This window comes from Phascolarctos cinereus, unplaced genomic scaffold, assembly GCF_003287225.1.
Source record: "Phascolarctos cinereus isolate Bilbo 61053 unplaced genomic scaffold, phaCin_HiC Scaffold_726;HRSCAF=1367, whole genome shotgun sequence".
Lineage (NCBI taxonomy): Eukaryota > Metazoa > Chordata > Mammalia > Diprotodontia > Phascolarctidae > Phascolarctos > Phascolarctos cinereus.
In genome coordinates this window covers 423,530,997-423,548,543 of record NW_027556098.1, presented here as the reverse complement: position 1 = coordinate 423,548,543, position 17,547 = coordinate 423,530,997, and the positions used below count along the sequence as shown (strand labels likewise).

Below are 17,547 nucleotides of genomic sequence, written 5' to 3'. Positions count from 1 at the left end.
ATAAAATCCTCTGCTTGGCTCTTAAAGCTCTCCATCATCTGCCTCTCTCCTGCCTCCCCAGTCTTCTTTCACCTCACTCCCCCTCCACTCATGTGATAATCAATGGTACAGGCCTCCTCTTTGTTCCCTGACCAGGAGACTCCCCCTCCTGACTCCCTGTTCTCTCTGGCTGCTCCTCATGCTCACTCTGGCTCCCCTGAAGTCCCACCTACCACCTCGCATCCTATAGTAAGTTTTCTTCAGTCCTCCTTAGCCTTAGTGCCTCTCCTCTCTTGAGTAGCTCCAATTTACCCTGGATGCAGTGGGTTTATACATAACTGTTTGCATGTTGTCTTCCTCGCTAGACTGAACCCCTTTGAGCGCAGCTTGTCCCCTGCCTTTCTTTGTATTCCTGGTGCCTAGCATAAGGTCTGGAATACAGCAGGTGCTTAATAAATGCTTGTTGACTTGAAGAAAATCTCAGAAAGTGTTCCTATTGGACAGGCTCAGCCCTTTTGGGATGATTTCAGAAGAGCTCTCCCCCTCAAAGTTCCAAACAGTGACTCCTTATAGGACCATAGACTTATCACTGGAAGGGAACTGAAGGTCAAGGAGTACAAATGCCTTATTTTACAGATGGAGAAACTGAGGCTCAGAGGTTCGATGAAAGTATCTAGGAAGGAATTGTAAATCAGATCTTCCTGTCCCCAAAGCTAGCACTCCCTTTACCATAACACATAAATGCAACATGATAAAAGACCTCATACATCTGCTTCTGTCTCACTCACCTGAACAAAAGTTCCTTGGGCCTTTTGGCTCCAGAATCCACGGTGCCTCCCCTTTCTGGAAATAGGAGAACAAATCTTCTCTGGCAACTGGAAGCTCTAGGCACGGGGAATAAGGAAAGGATGAGGATGGGAAAAACGTATAATTTGGTCCTCTTTAAGGTAAGGGCACATGCAAGCATGGCCACAGGATGGTTCCCAGGATTCTTCAAGGATGGTGTCCATGGTATTGATGGTTGGGATCTTTGGAGAGGAGATTATGGGATCATGCAGCCAACTAGGAATCAGAAAATTCTGCTTTTGTTCACCCCTTTCATAGAAGGACTGGCACACTCCATAGCTTCCATTACTTAGAAATTAGAGGCAGCTGGTATGCAGCGGTAAGAGCCCTGGGATGAGTCAGGAAGGCTTGATTCTAAATCCAGCCTCAGACGCTTGGTAGCTGTGTGCTCTGTGTGATTCAGTTTCATCAAGAATAAAATAGAAAATAGGGATGATAGTACCAAACTAGATGTTGGAAGGATCAAATGAGAAAACATAAATTACTTAGCACAGTGCCTGACACATAGTAGGTATATATGTAAATGCTTATTCTCTTCTCTTCCTTTCTCACCATCTGGCCTGGAATTTGAGGGAAGAACAAAGATAAACTTGCTATACCAAGCAGGATTAGGAGCAAGGAGTTACCAATTTACACTTGTTAACGAGAAGATCTTTCTTAATACCACACCCCTCCCGAAGAGGAAGTGGTTGCCTTGGCAGGCACAGGGTTCCTTTCACTTCTCACCTTCAAGGAAAAGCTGCATGAATGCTTTTCAGAGATTCTGTAGACAAAACTCATGTCCAGTCAGAGGTAGATAACCTCTGAGATTAACTACAAGCCCAAGAATCTTTAACACTGGTTTGATTTTTGACCTGAAGCTATGTAAAAGAGGAAAGAGACAATTTCAGGGGTAACAAGTACATAACTCAAAGACCTTTCATTGGAAAACCAGCAGCAGGAGGAGCCTGTGGAGAGACCAGCATTTTTGCCTTTGGAGGAATTGAGAAATGCTCAAACCCTGCACTCGAGGGAGGGAATGAAGACATTCCTTGGATGGCAGGTTCAGTGTTACCAGAGGACACGGTCCTTACCCAGGGACAGCAGGTTCTGGGCATTCTCCAGCATGACCTCCTTGTATAGCTCTTTCTGAGAACGGTCCAAGAGGCCCCACTCCTCCTGGGTGAAATCCACAGCCACATCCTTAAATGTCACCAATTCCTAAACCATCAAATGTCACAAAATTTAGAGCTGAAAGAGACTTCAGAATTCATCTAGTCCAACCCTCATCAACTTAGAGGAAACTGAAGCACAGAAGGGATTTGCCCAAAACTCATATCACCTTTATGAGTGTCACAGCCAACACCTGAAACCAGTCATTAAGAGCCCAGTGGAATAGTGAGAAAAGCATTTTATATTTGAAGTGAAAATCATGTTGGAATAATAAAGGTTGGAGAAATAGCTAACTATGAAGGACTCTCCCCTGTGGATTTGGGGATAACGTATACACTCTTATCATTGAGGTAGGACAGTCTGCGGAAGAGAGAGAAGGTGATGTGAAATTCCTCCTCATCATAAGTGCTATGGGACTGTTTGTAGTCAAGTGAAGAAGGGTTATCAACCATTTCACTGAGGGCTCATGGTGACACTAGGTATGCTATATTATAGCCAAAACAACTTCCACCTCTGCATATGATTGCTTTCACTTGTTAATGGCACTTATTCCTTAATTTTCATATGGTGTTATATAGAAATGAAGAAATATGACAGGAAAGGATATTTATGAGAAATAAATTAACTAAACCCCTAGAACTCCAGAACATTGGGGACCAAGAGTCAAAAGAATGAGCTAAGAGGCAGACTGATGGCCACAGGAGAATGGCCACATCTGCAAATCCTGTGATACTTGGGAGGGGTCATCCATTTTTCTAACCTGCTACATGTAGAACACGTGTTTGGCTACTGCACTTGCTTTCTGATGCTCTTCCATTTCATTTTCTTCCCTTTCTAGTAGAATGACAGGGTTCACTTTTTCAGAGGCTCTATTACTTTGGATTGCCTCAAACTTATAACCTAGCTGTCATCCTTGACTCCTATCTCTCAACCTCCCCTTTCCCACCCTACTTTTCAGCTCTATTTTTAGCATTCTCTATTATCATGTGTATAAAATTCTTTTCACTTTTTCATCATTTGGATTTCTTCTTTAAAACATCTGATTTATGTTGTTTGTTGTTCAGTTGTTTCTGTTGCACCTAAGTCTTTGTGACCACATTTGGGGTATTCTTGGCAAAGATAATGGAATGGTTTGTCATTTCCTTCTCCAGCTCATTTTATACAGGAGGAACTAAGGCAAACCAGCGTTAATTGCTTTGCCCAGGGTCACACAGCTAGTTAAGGAAGAATAGATTTAAACTCAGATCTTCCTGACATCAGGGCAAGTGCTCTATCCACCGTGACAATTAGCTGCCCCAGTAAACATTTAAGTACCTACCATGTGCCATATTTAGCCTTTAACTTTCTTTATTACTATTACTGAATTTCTGACAATTGGAGAATTTATTGGTTTTTTCCCCACTTCTTGAGATTCAAGAAGTTATAAACCTTTCCTTTTCTTTAAGATCTCATGAGTCACGATTTTTCATGCATACTATTTATTCTTAGTGTGGGTAATCTCTATAGGAAGACAGTCCTTTTATTGACTGACAATAAATCTCTAATTGAAACTCTAACTTACTCCCAACAGAAGCTATTTCACCCCTCTTTCCTTCTCCATCTGCCCACATCCATCCTTTCCCACCAAGGGGTGATGCTATGAATTCCAAACCTCCATTTAAGCAAAGAGCTCAGCTCACTCATCTCCTCATTTGTCACCTGGCTCCACTATCTTGGAATTTCTCTGTCAGACTTCTCCATCACGCCCCAAGAAGCTCACGATCAGAATGACCTTGTCGTCACCACCATCATCAATGTCTCTTCAGCCTTGGCACTCTACCTCTTCTCCACACTCTATTTCTCTGATGAGATCGCTACTCTGGGACTTCTGACCCAATTCTCCACCAAGCCCCAGGTCTGATGTTTTCTCTCTCCCCACCCTCATACCCACCCCAGCCCCTTGGCAGCTTCTTATTCTGTGCTGTTTCCTTCATTTACAATGTACACTCCTGGAGGGCAGGGACTGTCTTTTTCTATGTTTGAATTCCCGGTTTTGGGAAACTGTCTGGCACACAGTAGGTGTTTAAATGCTTGACCACTGACTACCCATTCTCATCTAAGTGACTTGCGTCTTGTTTTGCCTTAAAAATTGAGGCGCTTCAAATTGAACTACCTCTCCTCCCAACCTCCTATCTAATAGATATCTTAAACTGAATACATCCAAAACAGAACTCATTATCTTTCCCCCAAAGCCTACCCCACTCATCTTCCCCATTTACACCATCCTCCCAGTCCCTTAAACTCTTAACTGAGGTGTCATCCTGGAATCCTATCTCTCCTCCCCCTTTCCCAATTTGTTGCCAATACTGTCCATGTCACTAACACATCCCCTTCTCTGCTGATACTGCAGGCCCTCATCACCTCACTCTTGGACTTTGCCAACAGTCTTCTGGTGGGTCAGTCTGCCGTGAGACACTCCCCACTCCAATGCATCTTCCACTTAGCCAACAGAGCAAAGTATCCAAATTGCTGGGCCTACCATGTTACTACAGTAACTCAAATAAACTGGCTCCCTATCACCTCCAGGATCAGACACAAAATCTTCCTGAATTCAACGGTCATCACGACCCAGACATCACCTGCTTTTTCAGTCTTCTTACCCTTCCTTCCCACCACTGGAGCTCTTTGATCCAATACCACTGACGTCCTCCAACGCCATCTCTAGGTTCCAGACATCTTCTCTGGATTCCCACCTGGGCTGGAATTCTCTCCCTCCTCATTTCTACCTCCTGGATGCCTTCAAGGCCCAACTAAAATCCCATCTTCTACAGGAAGCCTTCCCTACCCCCTCTTAATTCTCCTGTTTTTCTTTAGTTAAGTTTTTCCTATTTATCCTAAACATTCATTGTTTTGTACATATTTGTTTACAATGTGGTCAACGGCATAAGATTGTAAGCTCCAGGAGGGAAGGGATTGTCTTTTGCTCTTTTTTTTCCCACCTCCCCGACTTAGCACAGTGTCTAGATATAGTAGGCCCTTAATGAGTGGTGATTGATTTATCCTCAAAAAAATTTTTTTGAGCGGTGGTTCCATTATCATCACCATTCTTACAGAGAAGGAAACTGAGGCAGAGGCTAACAGTTAACTTTATAAATGTATACAATTTCAATATTTCCCTTTCAAAGATGTTTGTTTGCATATGCATTTTTCTAAAAGTCCTTTTGGTCCCTTCTAGGTATTATAAAAAAAACTTCATCCACTCTCTTTTCTTTTGGGGGCAGTAGGGATCCTCCCTCAAAGGAGGGAGCAAAATCTATACCTAGTTAGAAGAATCCAGTGACTTAGGGGATAGAAACCTGGGCCTGGAATCAGGAAGATCTGAGTTCAAAAATGGCCTCAGACATTTGCTAACTGTGTGATTCTGAGCAAGACACTTAACCACAGTTCGCCTCAGTTTCCTCAACTATGAAATAAAGTGAATAAGAGCACCTACCTCATAGGGTTGTTGGAAGTGTCCATAGTGGATTCTGGGGAAGGCAAAACTGATTCCATTTGGTCTCATGGTATTTCTAGGCCTTAAAGCCTGGTGCCCCTCAGACAGGAACTGTGTTTCCTCCAGAACCTCCCCCAGCCCCATATTGCAAAAAGAAAATTCAGAGGATTAGGAAGCGTTCCAGGCCCTCATGCTTCCTCTTTATCCAAACAAGGCAAGGAGCAGCAGCCTAACAAATGTTAATCAACCCACTGATTAATAAAGAAGATGTTGCAAATGGGTATGCAAAGGCCCTGGAAGAGTGGAAGCCCCTCTTTCCTTTCCCTTTAAAAAAAATGTCCTTTTTCCAACCCTTATCTCCCTTAAGGACCCTATCTAATGTTCCCCAAAACTCTACTGTACTTTTTCTGGGTCCATGAGCTCAGGAAGAAAGAACACACACACACACACGCATATGTGATCTCTAAAACTGCAGGAGCCGTGCCCATCACTGACGACGTGGGTCACACTCCTGAGTGGATAAAGGAGCTGCCGCGTACCTATCTGGCTGCTCCAGCCATCCCTAGCAAGGACCCAGTCCGTTCTGGCAATGGGATCAAATGAGATGATTTTTGTAAAGCCCGTGGCACACAGCAGACCCCACGTAACCAGCCCCAACCCTTTCCAGGCTTCCTACACCTTGGTCTTCTACCCTCTGACCCAGGGACACTGGCCTCCTGGCTGATCCTTGACCTAGACCTTCCATCCCCTGACCCTGTGAATGCCAGATCTCAGCTAAAATCTCACCTCCCGAAAACAAGCTCTTCCTTGTCCCTGAAACTGCCAGAGCCTTCCCTGTCAGGGTGCCTCCCATCCATGCTGCAGAGAGACTGTCTGAACATTTGCTCAGGTACATGTTCTCTCCCTGTTAGACTGTGAGCTCCTTGTGGGCAGGAACTGATTTTTCCCCCTTCCTTTGCATTCCCAGTAGGCTAGCATAGGGCTTAGCACAGACGAGCCCCATTCTATAAGTTTATTGACTTGACCTAAGAAATGAATGGCAAATGAGAGGGATTCAGAGAGACTAGAGAAGACTTGTATGGCCTAAGGCAGGAGGACATGAGCAGAACCAGGGGAACAATTCCTGCTCTGCCGACAGCACTGCAAAGGCCAACCTAGATCTAAGAGGATTAAAACCTCCTTGGCTCTCTTGGCTTCCAGGTTTGCTGAGGCTGGTCAGGTCTGTGGATGGACTGCACTCACCTGGGATGAGGGGCTCTGGGTCCCAGGGGCCATTCCCTCTGGCTCCAGGCTTTGGTCCTCTGCAGACTGAGCTGGGGAGGGACAAGACAGGGATGGCAGAGGGGGGAGACTTTGTCTTTGCCTTCTCTTCTGAGGCTGGAGGCTGACCTACCTGGAATTAGAGGGTGAGGTCTCAGAGGAATTACCTGGCCCTGCCTCAGGGGAGAGACTGCACCACCTGAGGAGGGGTGTGGGGAGGATCAGGCTTGGAAATGAACTTGGTCTGAACAGGAAGACACTCTCTAATTCTTCTCTTCCTCCAGATTTGCTTCCTTCATCCTCCAACAGAAGCCAAGAGGCAGAAGGGGCTTGGGATCCCAGGTGGGATGAGAGCACACTGAGCCTCAGTGAGTCAGAGCTCTGCCTCCTTCTGACACCATGTGTGAAAAACTGAAGCTTAGCCACTTGTGAGCCAAAGGTAAAGGCAGGGGTGGCCCCCCGGGCCTTCTGGGAGGTGATGGAGAGCCTTGAGAAGAAACAGGGGCAGGGAGAAGTCCCAGAAATCAGGCCCAGGAGGGAGACAGGCTCACAGCACACCTGGCCGACACTCACCAAGGCTGAAAGTCGAGGCCCCGTGGAAAAGGCAGCTACCAGAAGGCGGGGACGGGGGAGTTTCTTGCTCAGACCTACCTGGGTTCTGAATGTGCAGAGCTGCCTTCCAGACAGAGGTTTGAGCTCCAAGAGAAGGCAGCGCGATATTACTTCCAGTGGAAGAAGAGAGAGAGAGAGAGATCTCTGCTCCAAAGGAAGAGGGTAGAGAGATTTCAGCTGCAGATAAGGAGGGATCAGAGCTCCGAGGAAAGAAGGCAGAGTGATCTCCAAGAATTCCTGCTAGCAGCCAGCAGTCTGGGAGGGTCCCAGGAGCCCCACCCTCAGCAGCCCTTTGGCCCCCCAGGATGGGCCCTCTCCTCCAATCACACCCAGGGCCAGGACCACAGGATCCTGTCTACCTCTCCTCCCGAAGCCCTGCCCTCCATCACGTGAAGTGCCTTGGCCACTGGAGTGACCCTTCTTCCCCTCTGCCCTCCCCCCCAGGCTTCCAAACTCCACCCCAGGGCTCATATTCCAGCTGGGCCACGGCTCCTCCTCCCCAATCCCTCCACTACTTCTCCCCCTCCTTCCCTTACCCTGCTCTGGGACTCAGACCCTCCTCCTTCTCAGCAGACTCGCCTGGCCTTCTTCCAGCTCTGCCCCTGCTATACTCATCTTCTTCCTCACGAGGACATGCCCACCCTCCAACCCCTGCTGCTCCCAGGCAATCACCTTCCCCACTCAGGTGGATGTCCCTGTCCTCCCTGCAGCCTGGACCCCAGCCTTGCCCGCACCAACCTAACTCTCCTCCAACCTGGAAACATTCGCCAGCTTGGCCTGCCTCCATTCTTGACCTGCCATGTTACTGGTCAGTCGTGTCCCCGTTTGGGATTTCCTTGGCAGAAATGTTGCGGCAGTTCGCCATTTCCTTCTCCAGCTCATTTTGCAGATGAGGAAACTGAGGCAAATATGGGTAAGCGACTTGCCCAAGGTCACACAGCTAGGACCAGATCTGAACTTAGAAAGATGAGTCTTCCTGACTTCACGCCGGGCACTCTATCCAGTGAACCACCTAGCTGCCCTGAACTGCCATACCCCACCCCTAACTAGTACAAAGGGAACCTTCCCCTCTATCTTGTTATACTTCCCTAAGAGAGATTCTCTTACTGGAAGAGAGCTGGATCCTACAGGGGAGCAGAGGCAGGAAGTCAGGACACCTGGGCCCCAGAGCACATATTATAAACGTCCTCTCTCCTCCCCACTCACACAAACCTTCACAGCTCCCTCTATGAGCAGGCTCTTGGCTGCTGCCTGCTGCAGCAATAGAAGTCCCTGCCCTGGGAGGTCCCACTATTTCCTCTCCAAACCTCAAAACCTGGGTCCTAATGGGAAGGGGAGAGGTGCAGAAATCTGCAAGTGTTGGTCAGGGGGCACAAAGATGGCAGGAAGCCAGAATGGGAGCCCAGAGAAGGACTGAACGTGGGATTGCTATGGGGGGTGAAGGGAGCTCAGAACCCCAGGACAGGTTCTTTCATGATCCTTCTGGTATTTTTTTTTTTTACAAAAATAAAGACAGTCCCCACTCTCCTGGACCTTATCTTGCTGTGGGGAGGTAGGCGGGGAGGGACTCAATGGTTGGAAAAAGTTACTGGGGGGGGACCTTGGGGCACTGACTGACCCTCACACATAGGTGCAGAGTGGGATTTCACCCTGGTTCTTGTTACCTCAACTGGACAGGACAGGGAAAGGTTGGGGAAGAAAAATGGAGCCAAAACAAGCAGCACACATATATAACTACATACACACACACATCTATGTAGCTGCACATACATATGTACACACAGGCATACATATGGGTCTACACTATTTCAGTATCTTGGATGCGCCAAACCCTTTTCAGGGAAATCTTGTTCCAAAGCTTTTTTCCCCTTTGACTACTTCTTTTCTTCTTAGCTCCCTCAATGTTTGCTGCTCAGAAGCTTTTCAGTGGGAAGCAATCTTTGATCTTTCGTAACTGTCTCTGTCTTGTTTGGTTAAGATATCATCTCCTTCCCATAGCGGGGAGAACTTCAGGATCTATTTCTCTTCTAACTTTTTTGTGTAATATAATCTTTAATGTTAAGGTTGCATATCCATTTTAAATGCATTGTAGAGTGTGGTGAAAGGTGTTGGTCTCAGCCTACTTTGGAACAGACTGCTTTTCAGCTTTCCCAGCAGATTTTATCAAATCAGGAGTTTTTCCCCAGGAACTTTGTTTTTTTACCAAACACTGAATCTCCCTTCTGAATTTTCCTTGCCTAGTCTTCTCTGTCTCTCTCCCCCTCCCTCTCTGTTTTTTAACCAATTCCAGATGGTTTTGATGCTAATATTAGCAGTTCCCAGGGTTGTGAGGATCACAGGAGATAATAGTTACAAAGGTCTTAGCACTGTCCTTAACATACAGTAAGTCCTATTTAAGTGTTATTATACTATTTAAATTTTTTTTTATCCTTTCATTGCTCTGGCAACTTTTGGTCAATATTAGCCTCACCTGACCAAAACTTGTCCCATGGAATGTGAAATTTTACTGAGAGCCTTCAACATTCCTTAGAGGAGAAATCGGAGGAAGAATCTCAACTGTTCCTGACTCCTAGGCTACAAGTAAATTTTCCTCAATCAGCTTATTTGAGAGCCCTCTAAATGTAGTTTAATCTGTAATCTGACTTAGTTTACCTATAGAGTTTGTTTCCTCAAGGAATGGATGAGCTTATGACTTTGTCTTTAACCTCACCTGACCAAAACCTGTCCCATGGAATGTGAACATTTACTGAGAGCCTTAAACATTAATTAGAAGTCAGAAGAAGAATCTGTGACCCTCAAATTCCAATTTAATGTGCAATAAAAGGCACTCCAAGCAGTTTCAATTTATTATGAAGTCCTGGGAGCCCCTAATTAATTGGGTCCAAGCTCTTCCTTAACATCAGGAACCCCTCCCCTTTTATCTACTTTTATCTACTTGGCAGGACACTAAAAATAGAACAAGGCCCACAATTTCATGACTGGTTAACACTAGAAGCAGAGAAAACTCTGATTGATTGAGGGGCATGTCCACCAATCATAACCACTTTCTCAGCAGGCTTCTGAGTCATTAACTGCAGGTTTTACCCAGTAAAGGCATTCTACCTGCCACCTCATAGAGATTTCCATAGAAAATCCAATATCCAGTGTCTGGGTCAGTGGTCATTCTAGGACATAAGGAAGTTGTGGGCACAAGGAAAACTCACAAGTGAGCAGGAAGCATAAGGGTGAGGGGTACTGATGCTGCTATCAGCAAGATTCATGGTGAAATGTAATGTGCTTTTCTATGATAACAACTATACGATTTTCTCCTATAATCTACAATGATATCATGAATACATAATAGCAATATCACTAATACATAAGAGATTATTTGGTCCTAACATATATAACTACTATCCTAACATCATTAACATATATGATTAACTTTTAAAATCCTATGCTACTTAATCCACTAATATAATCACTGATAACTCATCAAATCACATGAACTGAAAGCCTTGAGGGCTTCATGGATCATTAAGACACCAGAGGACAATCCTCTATGGGTGATGCAATATACCAGAGCTGATGGTCCCCTACTAAGGCACAAAGGTGACAAAAATCCACTGCGGCCAGTTCCCTTCGGGAAGTCTTCAGGTAATACAACAATCGAGTGACTGTAGCTTAGTAGCCCACTCCCACTGGTCATTTAATGTTCAGTCAAGCTTCAGATGTCAGATGTCTCCAGCATTCCTGTGCTCACAGTTTCTCAATTGAGAGCAACTCTGAAGGTAAGTCTTCATAGAAGTACTGGCCACCTGCAGAGGTTCCTCCAGCTTTTTCCGTTATAACCCTTTTGCAAAACAGATCTTAATACAATTATGTATAACTAAGTTCATCTGGCCTTGTTATTTTCTCAACAAATCTTCCCCCCAGGTATTCACTCCAATTTAGTTGTTCACTGTAGTTGCACATACTGCGAGGGACCTAACCTTACTTTAAACACTGTTTGTCAGTAGATGACTTCTTTGCCTAAGTTTCATGGCTACACACATGAATTCCCCTTAGGGATTCTTATCTTATCTCAAACACAACAAAAGAGTCCATAAGTTACTCTCCTCTAAGATAACTGATTGTTCCAAAATTACTTTCCGTAACAAAAATATTTCTGATTTATCCTCACTGAATAATAGATTTCTACCCTGGTCCCCCAAACTGCTGAAACACAGTCTGTTTCCACAACACTCAGATATTTCAAGGACCTTATTGTATATATGACAGGCAGATAACCCCAAATACTCATTTATTTAGTAGTTTAGGATATGGAAATAACTATGATTTCAGGCTGAATAGTTTAGATCTCACATATCTGCATCTTCTCATAGTAACTAAGATGTATTAGCCTATGAAAGATTTAATCTACTGACCACCTGCCACGATTATAGAAATCTGCCATAGAAAGGAAAAGGACATTGTTGTAGTAAGGTAAAAATACTCCCCTAACTTAATGTCAATTCCAGGAAATAGTCATATAGGGAGTCAATGATACTGACAAAATGTCACAGCAGGCTTAGAATTTTAACCAGGTGGGAAAATTTGCCATTCATGAGGAAATACTACACTGAAGCACTCAGGTCAGGAGAGTCCTACCTCAGCCCATACCAAAAGTCGCTCTCCCCACCTTTCTTTGAGACAAAACTCCACCTGAAGTAGTTTGCAGATGTCTTTCCATGGGCTGCTGGCCTCAGATCACTGGCTCAATAATATTTCTCAGTGATCATACCTGGAAACAGGCTCAGTCCTTAAACCCCTTATTAAATAATAAGAATTCTACATTTTAAGGCAAAAGGCACTTCACTGTTACAATTTTTCAAAGACTATCACATTTATTTCAATAACTCAATAAGGATAATTAAGAAAAATTTCACATAGCATTAAACTTCTCAAATTTCATCTATTCACACTTCTTGGTCTGCTACAGACTCAAAAGGGAGAAAACATCAGGCCATTTTAAATGGGTTTCAAAACATAATTTACCAACCATAGTCTTAAGCCAGAACATGGAGGGTAGTATGGACAGGATGTGGAACTTAGGAGTGATACCAAGATTAGAATTCACTTGAGAGAGAACAGAATCAGTGAGATGGGCCCCTCTATCAGAGTCTACGTAGGCAAGTGGGCCACACCTGGGCACAATTTCCTTAGTGAGAGCTTTGATAACAAGGGAATCTGTGGTTTAGAACTAGTGAATGCTTCAACCATGGCCAATAATGACAGGACAATGCTTATAATGACTTGGCCTGGGCGTATTAATGATACTTTTCTGTAAGTGTTCAAAAGGATTGTAGGCCAACAGACACCCATCAGAGGAGGTGGCTCTAAACCCAAGCTGATTAAAAGTTTGGCAAGCTGGACATGCGATTGTTATGTAAATTGCTACTAGGATGGTGGCTAGAGCAACCCATCCTTCTTAATTGAGTCTATTAGTCCTTGTGAGTCACCATGGCACCATGTAATAAGGCATATGTGGTGATGGAAACTCTGGGGGAGGAGTGACTTATCTCCCTCAGTCACCCAGACCTGGTACTGCCATTTCTGCTTCTTCACCTCAACATTATTATAGGGACCAGATGCTATTATCTTAATAAGTATCAGGACTTGTATCCTGATCTACATTTATTTAACTTGTTTAACTTGTACGTTTCTCCACTTTGGCTGGGAGAAGTCCTCATTCCTCAAAGGGTAGTGCTGCAGTTTCACAATACCCTGTCAGGAGGGCTGTTAAAATCTCTTAACTTGGGGCAGCTAGGTGGCACAGTGGACAGAGCACCGGGCCTGGATTCAGAAGACGTGAATTCAAATCTGGCCTCCGATACGTAACACTTACTAGCTGTGTAACCCTGAGCAAGTCACTTAACCCCACTGCCTACCCAAAAAAAAATCATAAAAAAAAATCTCATAACTCACAGAAGATCTTGGAAAGGGACTCTGCCATTCTCTTCTCTAAATGGTGAGTTATTATTATTTTTTAATTTTTAAAACAAAATATACCATATTAGACAAGTAGCAGTTTTCAAACATATAGCGATATTATATAAGACATATTTATAATCTAACTATTCAGTTTTAAAAGAGGCAATAACGTGCCTTAACAGGTTTTCTTAGCCTTCCTAATAAATTTTTGCATTATCAGATACCATGTATTTAAAACTTATCACCAATCAGGTGATACTAATTTAGTCAAATGCATTTAAATTTATCACTTCATAGAAAGTCATTTCTCTTATTAACCCTGGCATTTTCATCCTAGTCACTTCTGTAGTTTATATAGCGCTTACCACATGCCAGGCTTTTCTAAGTCTAAAAATTGTGGTAAGGAATTCCAAAGGTCTATTTTCAGTAGTACTTCAAAATGTTTAGTCTACAATTTTTCAGTTATAATTTGAATTTCTGAGATATACTAACAAATGTGTTAACATTCCATGCCAATTAGGAAAAATATCTTTGAGTGGGAGAGCATTTTTGTCCAATGAATTCCTACAAGGTCTGAACATTAGGGAACTCGTCCTTTACACACGCCAGGCAATGTGTTAAGCACTTCACAGCATGCTTCTCTGAACAACCCTGAGAAGGAGGCACAATATTTATTATCCCCATATACACACAAAGACTGATTAAATTCTCTAACTCACTACAATTACAAAATTTTCTACCCAATCAATTCTTGGCTTATATTTACCAGTGGTAATAACTAAACCTCTTATTTCACAAGGCTCCATTGTTTTTAGTTAGCTTATATTCAAAAAACTCATGGTGACACTCCCAGCCATTACTGCTTCTTTATTTCTCTGAATCACCCAAAAAGCCAAATTCACTCCTTTAAATTTTCTAAATGACTAATTATTTAGCATAACTATTTAAACCAGAACAAAGACATAATCTTTTTTCTATTAATCAGTTAGTTAATATGCATTTGTCAAACTTCAAAGTCCAGCTAGTTTTACTAATGCATTGCTGGCGTAGGTTCCCCAAGATTCTCTCTAGGAGAATGAGATGTTGCTCCAATCCTGAGAGAGATTCTCTAATTTGTAGAAGGGATAGTTCTAAAAGAAGCAGTCCTATTTGCACTAATTTCTCTCCTAGCTGTCTGAGGGACTGCTTTGTATAAGACAAAACATATCTCCCTGTCTTTAGGGACACTCCCATATAAAGATATCAGAGCCATTTTGGAAGCTTTGGCAATCTCTGGGAACTCTCAGTGAAGACTCTCACCTTTCTTCCAATCCCTTCTAGTTTTTCTAAGGGGGAGTTAGGCAGCCCTGTTCAAAAAGTCAAGTGGTTCAACCTCTGGTCTCTGCCCTTAGGTGTAGGCCTGGTAGCCTAACAGGTTACCTTGTGGTCAGTTTCCTGAAACTCTCCAGTAGTCCTGCTAACCTTTATGGGTCACAATTGCTTCATGGCCAAGTCAGTTTCCTCCTACGTTGCAGAGATACTTCTGAAAGTGTAGTCACAGACTCTGGCTCATAAGTCTAAGGAAGACCCCAGGTGTCCTTCACAGGTGTTCCCTACCATGGACAATGATTTGGCTTATGTATAGTCAGGTGGCCCTGGCTTATGGATCTAAAGGAAACCTGTAGTCCTAACAGGTGTTTCCTCCTGATAGCTTGTGGTGTTCCAGTTAGCAGCCCTTGCTTTTGCGTTTGCAAGCACTGCTAGCTGCTCCTAACAACTTTGAAGGGGCTGACAACAACTTTTCACTCCTGAGCATCCGTTTATGGAGCTCGGTAGCCTCCTGGGGAGGACACAGGATTCCCCCGCTGGTAAGTGACACTGGCAAGTTAGGTCCTAGTCCTAGTGCCTCAGGTCTGACTAAAGGCTGAATTACTGTTTTCATATATAGAGGGAACAAAAAAAAATTTTGAATTAAGGAAGATAATACAAGACTAGAAAAAAAAAAGCTTGATATTAGGATCAATTTTTTAGTAAGCCCCTACAGTTAAAACTGTAAGAGGAAAAAAAGGAAGCCCTGCAGAAAGCTGGAGCTGGCAGGCTTCCCAGTTTGGCTGGTTTCCCAGACCTCGCTGTCAGTCAACTGAGATAGATGTTTGATTGGCGGAAAGGGGAAGTGAAGTTATTACTGCAAAACCAGTGCATGGTTTTTCTAGCCCCTCTTTTCCAAAGAGAAAAAAAGGGGAGGGGGAATCCATTAGGTGGACGTTTTAAAACTGATACAAATTCACCTGACTGCTCTAGAACTTTTCTAACTCAAAGACTTTAGCACAGTAATACCAAATTTAAGACAGAAATTATTTCTAGTCACTTTTCTCAGGCCAAATAACAGACTCCTCTCAAAACGACAGTGAAAAGACCACAAATTTAGAAGCAAAAGGTAACTCACCACCTGCAGTTCAGAAAGGCTATTTGTGGCTCAGGGAATTTGGGTAGTGAAGATCAAGGGAGAGTCTAGCCTCCGGGGCCATCCTCCTCAAGGGAGCCAGCGGTGAAAATTCATCTAGGGGAGGGGGGATCCTTCAATGGATCCATTAGGGAGGGTGGCCTAAAGGAGCTGAGGGTCCATACCTTGAGTCCCATCTGAGTTGCCAGAATGGGACCCCAAAATTCCAAACTATGTGCAACAGAAGGGCACTAAGGCATTTGAAGTGCTTCCAATTTATTAGGGAATCCAAGGGTCCCAATTGAGCCCAAGCTGTTCCTCAAGATCAGGGACCCCTCCCCTTGGGTGCTTGCTACTTCTATCTACTTGGGAGAGCACCAAAAATAGAACAAGGCCCATGATTTCATGACTGGTAGAAAACTCTGATTGGTTGAGGTGCACATCCATCAGTCATAACCACTCTCTCGGCAGGCTTTTGACTCATTAACTGCAGGTTTTACCCAGTAAAGGCATTCCACCTGCCACCTCATAGAGGTTTTCATAGGAAATCCAACATCCAGTGTCTGGGTCAGTGGTCATTCTAAGACACAAGGAAGTGGTGGGCATAAGGAAAGGTCACCATGGAGCAGGGAGCATAAGGTTGAGGGGTACTGATGCTGTAATCAGCAAACTTCAGGGTTAAATGTAATGTGCTTTTCTATAACAACAGCTACATGATTTTATCCTATAATCTACAATGATATCATGAATACATAATAGCAATATCACTAAGATAAAAGAAGTTATTTGGTCCTAACGTATATAACTCTTATCCTAACAGCATTAACATACATAACTAACTTGTTTCTTTTTTTCCCCCACTTAAGAGTACTTTATTGTTTCCAATTACACGTAAGGATAGTTTTCAGCATCACTTCTATAAGATTTTGAGTTCCAAATTTTTTCCCTCCCTTCCCTCCCCAAGACAGCAAACAATCTGATATGTTACACATGTACAATCACATTAAACATATTCCCACATTAGTCAATATATGTAACTTAAATTCAATCCTATCCTACTTAAGTCATTAATACCATCACTGATGCCCATCAAATCACAATGAACTGAGTAAATGCTGATTAATTTGAGCAAGGAGTATCAAAACTATCCTCACAAATCTCAACGTCCCTGACATCGTGGCTACATGTAAATCTTCTCAGTCAACTTATTTGGAAGCCTTCTAAATGTAGTTTAATCTGCAACCTGACTTAGTTTACCTGCAGAGTTTGTTTGACAAGGTTTATTTCCTTAGGAGGCATATGAGATTATTAACTTTATACTTTATTTACTTTATAATAAATTACTTTATTTAAATAATACTTTATAATACTTATTACTTAATACCTTAATTTTATTTACTTTATAATAAATTACTTTATCTAAATCATGTTTAATAAATAATACTTGAATAAATTACTTTATTTAACTAAGTTTGTTGTATTTTTATGATGTTGAAAGAACTATGGGATTATGAATCTGTCTTCTCTTGAAATTTTATGGCCTAAGAGAAATGTAAGATTGCCATATTGAAATGAATGATTTCTCTGTCACCATCATGTAATTTTGCTTATAAAAAGCCTGGCTGGCATCCTTGTGATGGTTTGTGTTTTCTCTGAGGCCTCAAACTCTGCTTAAGCACATTCATAAGACCTAGGTGTTTAACCACTATGATGTCTGCATTGTGGTAAATAGATATTTGGCAGCAGTGACTTTCCAACTCCTGGCTCCGTTCCCAGTACAAGACATTCCTCTAAATCTCCTCAAGAAAAGATTACTTGGCATTTCTCTATTTAAGAGTGATTTGGAGCATTT

At 43.2% G+C, this 17,547-nt stretch overlaps 1 protein-coding gene across 1 annotated transcript in view; it reads right to left on the bottom strand.

The window, feature by feature from the left end:
* Nucleotides 1-17,547, bottom strand: part of LOC110197805 (uncharacterized) — a 75,400-nt gene that overhangs the window by 6,820 nt on the left and 51,033 nt on the right. The window contains 4 exon segments of the mRNA XM_078146282.1: nucleotides 768-863; nucleotides 1,899-2,025; nucleotides 6,692-6,762; nucleotides 7,361-7,676. Of these exon segments, the coding sequence (XP_078002408.1) occupies nucleotides 768-863; nucleotides 1,899-2,025; nucleotides 6,692-6,762; nucleotides 7,361-7,676 (610 nt within the window).